The 10902-nt window shown below is 43.3% G+C and overlaps 2 protein-coding genes across 3 annotated transcripts; both read left to right on the top strand.

The window, feature by feature from the left end:
* Window positions 1-1355: 1355 nt before the first annotated feature.
* Window positions 1356-4265, top strand: LOC104444227 (60S ribosomal protein L13-1). 2 transcript variants are annotated; one of them, XM_010057870.3, is made up of 5 exons: window positions 1356-1453; window positions 2454-2569; window positions 2661-2794; window positions 3473-3631; window positions 3717-4265. In XM_010057870.3, exons 2-5 carry the CDS (start codon window positions 2461-2463, stop codon window positions 3936-3938), a joined length of 624 nt encoding a protein of 207 aa, XP_010056172.2. In that variant the 5' UTR covers window positions 1356-1453; window positions 2454-2460; the 3' UTR covers window positions 3939-4265. The 2 variants fall into 2 exon arrangements, with proteins under 2 accessions (XP_010056172.2, XP_010056173.2); XM_010057871.3 differs by having other exon boundaries at window positions 1360-1449.
* A 2778-nt stretch (window positions 4266-7043) lies between these two features.
* LOC104446225 (glycine-rich cell wall structural protein-like) lies at window positions 7044-8086 on the top strand. The gene is made up of 2 exons (XM_039313328.1): window positions 7044-7123; window positions 7357-8086. The coding sequence occupies exons 1-2, from the start codon at window positions 7044-7046 to the stop codon at window positions 8084-8086; spliced, it is 810 nt and encodes a 269-aa protein (XP_039169262.1).
* Window positions 8087-10902: the final 2816 nt, after the last annotated feature.

Below are 10902 nucleotides of genomic sequence, written 5' to 3'. Positions count from 1 at the left end.
ATAGGATGCTAAGTCCGAATCATTCCCAATGGCCAAATCTTTGACCAATCATCTTTTCTTAAACATATTTAATTCTCTCTCTCGAGTTCTCGAATGTACTAATAAAGGGAAAAATCCCAGCCGCACCACCTTATCGGGCCTTGGGCTTTTGGTCCATGACGCCAGTCCAAAAGAGCTAAAAAGAATCGGGTCAGGCCCAAGGCCCATTTTTCTTCTTCTTCTTCGGATCCAAGGTGCGTTTGGGAAAACTTTTGGAGAAAGTCTTTAAAAAAATGCAAACACCTTTGAGTTAAAGGTGTTTTCCAAAATGCAACCATATTTGGTAAATTGTACTTTGAAAGCCTTTTGTGAAGCACTTTGAGCAAAATAGTGTTTGAGAAATTATATTTACAAAGCATCTTTATGGGAAAAAAAAAATTATCAAAAGAAAAATTAAAAAAAAATTGACCGGCAAGGGCAAATAACTCCGCGACCTCCAAAGAAACCTCTGGCGACCTCGGATTTGGGGGCGAGGTCGCGCGACGCCGTCGCGACCTCCGCGACCCGGATCTGGGCGGCAAGGCTCGCCGACCTCCAAGAAACCTCCGGCGACCTCGGATTTGGGGGCGAGGTCGCGCGACGCCGTCGCGACCTCCGGCGACCCCGGATCTGGGGCGGCAAGGCTCGGCGACCTCGGATTTGGGTCGTGGCGACATCGCGCGACCTCCGCAACCCCGGATCGGGAGGCGGCGAGGTCGCGCGACGCCGCCTCGACCTCTGGCGACCTAGATTCGGGGCGTCGAGGTCGTGGGAGGACCTCGTCGCCCGAATCTGGGTCGCCGCAGGTCGTGCGACCTCGCCGCCCGGATGCGGGCGGCGAGGTCGCCAACACCGCCGTGACCCGGATCGGGGCGGGAAGGTCCTCCCGCGACCCTATCGCCCATCCGGGTCCCGCGACCTGCACTCTCCGCGACCCACCCTCGGCGTCGATTGCGTCACCCCCGACAACGGTCGTCTGGGCGACGGCCGCCGGCAAATCGCCCGCGCCTTTCGCCGACAACGGGTCGCGGATGAAGAAGCTCGCGCGGAAGAAGAAGAAGCTCGTGGAAGAAGACGATGAATAGTAAGGGCGAAACGAACAAACGAAAATTGAATAAGGGTAATTTGGGAAGAAATTTTTTTAATCCTTAAGCTTAACATTTTCGGTAAGCTGAAAGCCCAAGGCAGCCCCCACCCTACCTTGGGCTTTCAGCTTTGTGAAAGCACGCATTTGGGGAATGCTGACCCAAAACGAATGCCAAACGGGCTGACATTTGCCCAAAGGATGTTTAAGCCTCCAAAGGGCTTTGGGAAGGGGTTCCCAAACGGAATAAGCCCTAGGGTTTTGTGTACGAAGCGATATAAAGCTCTCCCAGTCAAACCAGCTTCCCTCCGTCGGACTATAGCACCGCTCGGTTCCCAAGGCCTGAGGCAGGTACCGTTTGAGCTCGATTCTCTGAAATTTTCGGTGCTGATTGTTGTGTGATCGTGTGTGTTTCTCTTCCGTGTCGATCTACGGCCTCTTAGCCGCTCCCTTTCTCCGGTTGATTCGCGTTGGATTCGCTTCGCTCTGTTTCTATCCGCTTAGTCGGTTGAAAGTTTCGGCATCATTCGCAACTCGTTCGTTCCGGATTTGCCGACCTCGAGCTTAATCTGTAGATGGTCTTCGCCCAATCTAATCGGGCCATTAGATGTTGTTGATTCGCGGGTGTTTGTTTTCCTGCCGAATGTATTGTGTTGAAAATGCTGTGCTTTGTTTTCGCTCGATTGGATTATTTTTTATGGGGGTTGGTAAAAGGTGTCTGGTGATGCATTGTGCGAAGTAGCTGTTTCCTTTTTCTGGGCTGAGAAGGTAGGAATCGAGTCTCGATGGTTCTGCTTGTCGAGATTATTTGCAACGTAGCATTTTGTTGTCTAGTGTGCAGTGGGAGTGTGGAGGTTCAAGAATGCCAATGCCCTGAATGGGGATTTTAATTCTAAATTCAGACATGGTTCTTGTACTGTGAATGAGATTTACTTGGATTTCTGCAGTGTAGGAATATATCCTGATTTGAGCTCAGCATGTTTCAGCTTGTTTAAGCTGTTGGTCGACAAAACTTAAAAGTGATGTCATCTAACACGATATTGTTTGGTTTACTCCCTTATTATGTCATTCTTTCTCTTTTGCGAAAATGGTTATTCCGAATTGAAATTATCACGTCGGCAATGTGGCAGATTGTGTGCCCCTGATATTTAGTTTTCTGAATTTCTATCTAGGCACTGAAAACCACTTTTAAAATTTCAGAGTGAAATAACAAATTTGCTGTACTTTTCGTTAATGTGTTTGGATCATAATCTGCCAAGTATTGACTGTCCGATAGCTTTTGCTGATAAGATATATCCACATCTCAGAGCCATCTTAACCTTAACAAGCTTTGTCTTTTTTTCCTTTTTAGGTAAGTCATGGTTAAACATAACAATGTCGTGCCAAGTGGGCACTTCAGAAAGCACTGGCAAAATTACGTCAAGACCTGGTTTAACCAGCCTGCGAGAAAGGCTAGAAGACGCCTAGGTAGTTGAACTACTTACCTAGTTATTGAAGTGAAATCATTGGTTTCCATTTTTATTATCAGAGCATTCTGATGTTCTTTATTTCATGCCAGCTCGGCAAAAGAAGGCTGTGCGGATTTTCCCACGGCCAACAGCAGGTCCCCTCAGACCAGTCGTCCATGGTCAAACCGTGAAATATAATATGAAGGTCAGGGCTGGGAAGGGATTTTCTCTCGAAGAGCTTAAGGTATAGCGACAATGAGTAATTTGTTTAAATGGGTTCTTTTGTCATGAAGAATCTTCTTATCTTGTCAAAATAATATGTCTCAGTGTTGATAGAAGTAATATGAATAGATTGGGTCCTCCAGCTTGTTCAAACTCTGTGCCAATAAGATTTAACTATCATTTCACTTGCTGCTCAACTTATATTTCTGTCAGCTAGAAAACTGTGCTCTGTTCCTTTCAGATTTTTCTATCCCAAATTACAATGCATCATGAGGAGATTAGCTATATACACTAAACCGGCATTATTTTCACCACTTTTTTGTATATGAAGCATTGTTAATGCCCGTGTTGTTTTACTAGTATATTACTCCTACCTGTGGTCAAAGTCGCATTCGGCTATTGGAGTGGCAGGTTCCAAGTAGACTTGTGTCCCTCGTTTCATTTAGCTCTTTAAATGGAACGTGGCACTTTTTTTTTTTAAGCCTTTTTATTGTTTGATCCAGGTTCTGCCTGTTAAGTTTGCGTGCTTTCATTTTTACTAAACATGCTTTTTTCCACAGAGGTTTGGAATTGCTATAGCCAGTATTTTTATGATGACAAAAACGTCTTCCGTGATTGCTCTCTCCTTCAAGGATATCCTTTTACAGTTTTCAGCATCTGGTGCGAGCCTTGTGCTTAACTTGCATTTTGCATGTCTCAGGCAGCAGGTATCCCGAAGAAATTAGCTCCAACAATTGGAATTGCAGTTGATCATCGCCGCAAGAATCGGTCACTGGAAGGTCTACAAGCTAATATGCAGAGGCTGAAGACATACAGGGCGAAGCTAGTTGTCTTCCCGAGACGCGCACGGAAATTCAAGGTAAATTGAGTACTTACAAAATTTGTACCAATATTGTCCGATCCCTGTTCTTGTTGAAAGCATCTCATCTTCCTTCTCCATGCAGGCTGGTGATTCTACTCCAGAAGAGCTTGCAAATGCAACTCAAGTGCAAGGAACCTACCTGCCCATTGTAAGAGAAAAGCCAGCCGTGGAACTTGTGAAGGTCACGGATGAGATGAAATCATTCAATGCATACGCCAAGCTGCGAGTGGAGCGCATGAACATACGTCACGTGGGCGCGAGGATGAAAAAGGCCGCTGAGGCTGAGAAGGAAGATAAGAAGTAGCGAAGCCGGTTCATTTTTTAGTTAAAAGCATGTTTTTAATGAGTATTTAACGCGGTCAATTTTCTCTGCGGGTAGTAAACATTTTAGCCAGCCGGGAAGTTGAAAATTGAATGAGTGTCGTTTTGCTTTACAGTTTCATGCTTTTTTGGTACCATGTTGAGCAAGATTTTCAGACGACCTCGGTTTTTGAGAGTTCCGTCTGTATTTTGACATTCTTTTTCTTTTTTTTCTGCAAGTTCTAATTTTTTTTTCCCCTGGCGTCTCTCCCCATGCAGATATTAGACTGCGGTTGGAAATGAAATTTGTGGAAATTTTCATTGAGACTCATCACTTTGATAATGTGGAAGACTACAGTATAATTTAGCTATGTTTCGTGTGTGCATTTCGACTGGCATTACAAACGTATCATAACCTACCTCTAAGCATAAACCCCAACATTCAAATGGCCAAATTCTCCTTCCTTGCAAATTTATTTCAGCATTTGCTTAAGGTTTAGGTGATTCATTTTTCGGATGCTTTTGAGTGTTTTTTTGTTGAAGTGAATTTTGGGTATTTGAGGATGGGGTTTTTTGGGAAGAAAATGGCATTTTCATGAAAAAGAATACTAAGATAATTGATGCAAAGGTGTAAAATGGTCTTCAAAGGTTAAACTCGGAGATGTGTTTGGTAATTTACGTATATATAGTAATTTCAATTGATAAAATCTACTGATCTTACTCTCGCATGGTGGGATTCGTTCATATTTCTCCGCTCCTGCTAACCAAACGAGCCTTTAATCTAACAGTAAAAAGTCGGCTCCTCCTTTTAATTAGGCCTGTAAACATCTAACTAAAAAGCCTATGCAAATCGTTCGTCTCTAATCCCAAAAGCTTCACTGCCCGCGGCTGAACAAGGCTTTTTCTTCTTCTTTTCAAAATTAGCCAGAGAAGCCTAATGCTCGGTCTTCGTTGGTTGATCTTATCTTCGCATGTTCAGCACATATACATTTCCTTGGATTATAACCTAGAAATTTGGCACTGAGCGTTTTCTCCAGGAGAGATCACGTATCCTGGCATTCAAACTTGTGTTTGTGGACCATGGTAAGGGAAGCTGCCATCAGTTTCCCTAGGAATGTCGAGTGAACAATGAACAGAACTGGCGCTTGCTCGAAGGGTCGAATTGGATCGCCTCGTCGCGCAGTTGCCTCTTCCCCCACGGCCCGGCCGCCTCTCCCTCTCTCCCTCTTCCACCCCTTTCACTTGCTGAATCATCGCCTCCCTCCGAGGATTAGCCCCGCCGATCTCTTCTTGTCCTGCCCACCCCCTTCCTCCTCACATCACCGAGTGGTCCTCCATCCTCAGCCATTCTCCCCATCGGCGGCTCCTTGGCCACTGACTCGGCCTGCAAGGTTGTGGCGATGCACAAGGGCCAAATTCCCCCGTGTACCGCAACCTGGAGACCGGAGAGGAGGAAGACTTGGACTCAGAATCGACCCCATGTGAATCTCGGCCGACATCGGCTGCTTGAATTGGACGCTATAATTCCCATTTCGTAGCTCTACTGCTTTCCTTTTGATTTGCGTCATTCTAACGAGCTAAAGTTTATGCGATTCTTTGATAATTTTATAAGAATTTGGTATTTCTTGAGTCTCATGGCATTTGAATGTGTGGTGGAATCTCTGGAGATAAGGAAGAACTTTGTTGCATCACAATGTTCCTTCGTAACGTCTTATGCTCATTTGCCTTTTGAAAAACCAAAAAAAAGATGCAAAGCATCTCAAGCTAAACATCCTAGTTTCGATTCTTTTGAATCAGCACGGGCTATAAGAAGTCCATTTAGATTTGATATTCTCCGGTTTTCTAGAAAGGTTTATGTTAGACTCGTGATTATTTTGATGGACCTTGCCAACAAATGACCCCGAGTGTTAATTAAGTTAACTAAAAGTGAAAATAATACTCTTCAGGGCGCTTTAAAAGTCAATGGATTATATATTTTAATATAATCATTACTGTGGATAGAAAAATTTACATTTTCAAAATATTTTCAATAAGACTTAACGAGCAGCTTGAGAGAACCTCTTAAAATATTTTTTATACGCATATATCGTGGTCACCTTTAAAAAATTTGCATTTTTCGTATGCTTTTCACTTAGACGCCGAAACCATCCACAATTCTCCCCTTTTGGCGAGCTGGACTTTTTAGCCATCTTATAGCTCTCACTTATCAAGAAAAAAAAAAAAAAAAAAATTCACTTTTATTGCTGTCATTCATTTTCATAAGGCACAACTTATTATATGGAAAATGTTTTCAAGAAAATCATTTTTCAGAAAAATAACAATATTTTTCCCATATTTGGCTAAAATTTGAAAAAGAATCTGAAATTTTTTTAATTATTTTTTTAAAAAATGAAAATCTAATTTAATTTTCTTTAATACACATGCATTATTAGAGCGCTAATGAGTTGCAAATGGGTAGCCAAGCGTAGGCACTAGGATCCCAAATCCAGCCTCGATGGACCCCAACCCATGGGTCAAGGACCCAAGCAGGGCATAAGCACTAGGTTTCTAGGCTCGACCTCGATGGATCCAAGCTCAAGCACAAGGGATCCGAACATGGGCACTAGGGGCCTAAGCCTAAGCACCATAGACCCAAGTCTAAGTGTCGAGGACTTGGGCATGACCTTTGTGGACTTTGGCCCAAGTGCCAGGGATTTGTGCTCGGCCTTTATGGAATTGACACTTGGCGTCAAGGCCTCGAGCCTAACCTTGATGGACCAAGGCTCATGTGCTAGTGCACTAAAGTCCCGAGCTTGACCTCTATGGACTTAGGCGTAGGCACTAGGGTCCAATCCTGGCCTCAATGGATAGGGAAAAACAAAAGTGTTAGGGTTCACATGGTCTTATCTAAGCCTCATTATCTAGTAATATATTAAAAAGACTTTTGATTCTTTTGACTAGGAAAATATTTTAGTCGATTTATTTTTTTGAAAAATGAGAAAAATATTTATTGGAGAAATGTTATCCCTAAGCAAGGATCCATTTTCCAATAGCTTTAAGTTGATCGATTGTCAACCTTTGGAGCCTCCCAAGATCCTAAATCTGAAAATACAAATATTGGAAGCCGTTAATGGTGACCGAGCTCGACATGGTGTACTTCATAAGTTTTTCATATATGTCAATCAAACAGATGTCACCAAATTGCACAAGGTGAATTAGTAATCGAATTATATTTTCCAAGGCGAATGATCACACGATTATGTTTATGAATATTTTGTTTGAGACAGAGGCATCCTGTCCAAAATATTTAATTAAGTCTACTAATACTGCTGCGCTGAAAAACAACTAAAAGCAAATTCTTTTTATTACTCTAAAAAGGTAGACGAAACAGAAAAGGTCGGTACTGAATCTGAATCCAGTAAAGACTAAGCCAAAAATCCTAGCAAATTTCACTTGGCTGGTGCTGGCGCCAGCATAAGTGCCGATTACGGGTTTGGCGTCGGCGTTGGTTCCTCTATTGGCAATATTGGTGTCAGCCCCGGCACTGGCTCCTCCGCCGGAGGTGTCGGCCCCTCACTTGGGCTCAGTGGTGTTGGTCCAGGGGCTGGCTCATCTATTGGCAGTGTCGGCTCCGGTGCTGGCTCCTCAATCGGGGGTGGCATTGGCCCCAATGCGGGCCCCTCAATTGGCGGTGTCGGCCCCAATGCAGGCCCCTCAATTGGGGTAGTTGGTGTCGGTCCTGGTGCCGGACCTTCGATCGGGGTTGGTGGTGTTGGCGCTAGTGCTGGTCCCTCAATTGGCGGCTCCTCTGTCGGCGGTGTTGGTCCCAATGCAGGCCCCTCGATCGGGGTCGGTGGCGTCACTCCTGGCTCCGGCTCTTCAATTGGGGTCGATGGTGTTGGCCCCAGTGCCGGTCCCTCAACCGGGGTCGGTGGTGTCGCTCCTTCTCCCGGCTCCTCAGTTGGTGGTGTGGGCTCCAGTGCCGGCCCCTCAACTGGGGTCGGTGGTATCAATCCTACCGCTGGCCCTTCCGCCGGTGTCAAGGGTATCGGCTTTGGTCCTGCTGGCCCTTCTGCCGGCGGCGAGGGTATCGGCTTCGGTTTGGATGTCGGAGGCGGCATCTTCGGTGCTTGTGGCGGAGGAACAGGGCGAGGGAGCCACGGGAAAGGGTAAGGGTAAGGAGGACGCAAGAAGGGGGGGAGAGGAGGGACTATGGGGAAGTGGGGGCGGGGAAACCACCGCCAGCAATCGGTCCAGAACGATATGGCGCCGCTCGACCCGGTCGAGTCTTGGCTCTTCTCCTCGAGCTCTCTACCATTGCAAAGCTCGACAACCGAGCAGCAAACTAGGAAAACAATGAGAAATGTGGACGCGACGTTCTTGAGACTCGATTTCCCCATCTTTTTCCCCTTTCTCCTCTTTCTCTTCTTCTCTAGTTATAAGCTGGTCGTCGTGAGAAATCCTTATATAGAACCAAGGAGATGAGGATCGCGATCATGAACTCTAAATTTGAAATCGATATGAAAAAAACTGAACTTCTCCATTTTTTCGTGATTTCAAAGTGATTCCTTCTTCGAATTTTATCTTGAAACGAGTTCGTATTTAGATCCACATTCTTCTCATTTTATTGGATTTTGTTGGGGTTTAGATTTGAAAATGGTGCAGCCATCCTTGCACCCGAACAAGGTCGTCTTATGGATCAAATCATATCATGGTAGTTCTCAGAAAAGCTTGCAAAGAATAACATATGATGTTCGAAAACATTTTGGTTGTACAGAGGATACCTTAGTGAGCAAAAGATAAATTGCAACTGAAAATCTTCAAATTTCTGGGGGAGAGAGAGAGAGAAGAAAGAGATATGAACGAGATCATTTGTTTAGCTCAAATGATCTTTCCGAAATTTTTTCAGATATACGGATATGTTTATTGGTGTCTGACAACTATAATTTGAACTGTTATACTTAGTATTATTGACTTATAGGTTGTGATTACGGATTATCTTTGATTTCAATGGACCAATTAGGGATAATGTCCAGGTGTTGATCAGCTGGATAAAACAAAAATCAAATGTTTGATTCCTAATCATTAACGATTGTTATCTTATCCTAGATTTATTCGACTCTTCAGATAGAAATGCAAAAGAAAAGGACAAATGGAATCAAGGTGTCTCCATCTATAGTATGAGGCTGAAGTTGATCTTTGGAGTATTTGAACATGATGTTCACGTAATGCACATAGTACATGTGCGATACGAGGATTAATTGGGTTAAAGTTCCGATATCATGTGTTATAGAAAAGGTATATAATTAAATTAATAAAGCATTGTTGGGTCTCCTTTCGCATCAGTTTTAAAATCTAAAAACAAACTAAGTTCACCAAAAAGGAGAAAGAAAAACACTCATGAAGAATTTATGGCGATGTAAATAATTAGAACATTGATAAAATAGGAAAGCTGGAACAATGTGATGTTCATTAGGTAAAACAATGGCTATAAAAATTATTAAAGATCAATTGCACATGTCAATCTGTCGGTTTAAACTTTAAAGAAGTCAATCCATTAAGCATTACTTATGCAGTCAAAGGAAATTAGAAAATGTGGATATGGCGTCGGTAATTTCTTTAAGAATTTGAAATTAAAAGATTGGGAAAGTAATTTTGATTGTGAAAAACGAAGATTTTCTATTTTCAAACTAGTAAAATATTATTGGATTTCCACTTTTTGAGATAAGAACTTCCACTCATGAATCATGATAATCCAAAACATTGCCAAATACAGTTTTCCATCATGAAAACAAGATTGGTTCTTTTGTTTTCAAACGAAACTAAAATTCTTACCTTAGCACTCAAAATTAAATTATCTGCTTGGGGAGTAAAACCGACCAATAGGCCTAGGAGACCAATTTCGAGTTTTATGTAAATTGCTTCTCCGTTTCAATATACAAATTATAGATTAAACATAATATGAGAAAAAAATTGTGTATTAAACATTATGATTTTTTTCTCTAGCAAGTAAGGGTGCGCATGGATTTGTTTCTTTTTTTTTGTTCCTGAACAAAAAAAAAAAGTGTTTCGTTCCTAAACAGTTTTTGAACAAAAGAACACGTTTGGTAACGTTTGGTCCGGAATAAAAATGAACAGAAACACGTTTGGTAAATTTTATTATTTTTTGTTTCTTTTAATTTTTTAAACATTTTTTTTATTTTTTATTTTTCCTTTCTTTTTATTTTTCTTTTCTTCGGCCGGTCACCGGCCTCCGGCGACTCGGCCGACGGGCCGGCAGCCTCGCCCGGCCACGGCGAGGCTCGCCGGCCCACGGCGAGGCCGAGCCCGGCCGTGGTTGGGCGAGGCTCGGCCTCGCCTTGGCCGGGCGAGCTCGGGCTCGCCAGATCCGGCGGGGCCGAGTCGCCGGCCCGGGCGAGGCTCGGCCTCGCCCGCGCGGCGACGCCGAGCCTCGACGGCCGGTCGCCGGCCATGGCCGAGGCCGGCGACCGGCCAAAATGAAAAAAGAAGAAAAAAAGAAGAAAAGAAGAAGAGAAGAAGAAGAGAGAGAAGAGTGATTTTTGTTCTTTTGTTCCTTCCAAGAAGTGTTTCTTTCAGGAGAGATAACTTTTTTTGTTTCTTTTTCTGTTTCTATTTCGTTCCAAAACAAAAAAATAAAAAAAAGAATGTAAACGTAACCAAACGCGTTTCTGTTCCTTTTGTTCCTAACACTTTCCGTACGTGCAAGTGTGCCGGAAACACTTTTTTGAGTGTTTCCATGCACGCCCTAAGTGTCCATGCACGCTCCTTTTCTTTGGTTGCTTCATAGAAGTTTTCCTCAAACAATATAAATTACCCAAACTTATTTCTTTGTGCAGGATGCCTACGTTCTTATTTCTTTATCCGAGATGCGCTCTAATGAAAGAAAAACTCTATATTATGGAATTTATTCATGTATGGCTTTAATACCAAAACACGCTAGCAATACACAATAAAACGTACTTATTGGG

This window comes from Eucalyptus grandis, chromosome 5 (genome assembly GCF_016545825.1).
Source record: "Eucalyptus grandis isolate ANBG69807.140 chromosome 5, ASM1654582v1, whole genome shotgun sequence".
Lineage (NCBI taxonomy): Eukaryota > Viridiplantae > Streptophyta > Magnoliopsida > Myrtales > Myrtaceae > Eucalyptus > Eucalyptus grandis.
The sequence above is the reverse complement of the archived record's forward strand: the minus strand, read 5'-3'. Positions and strand labels throughout refer to the sequence as shown.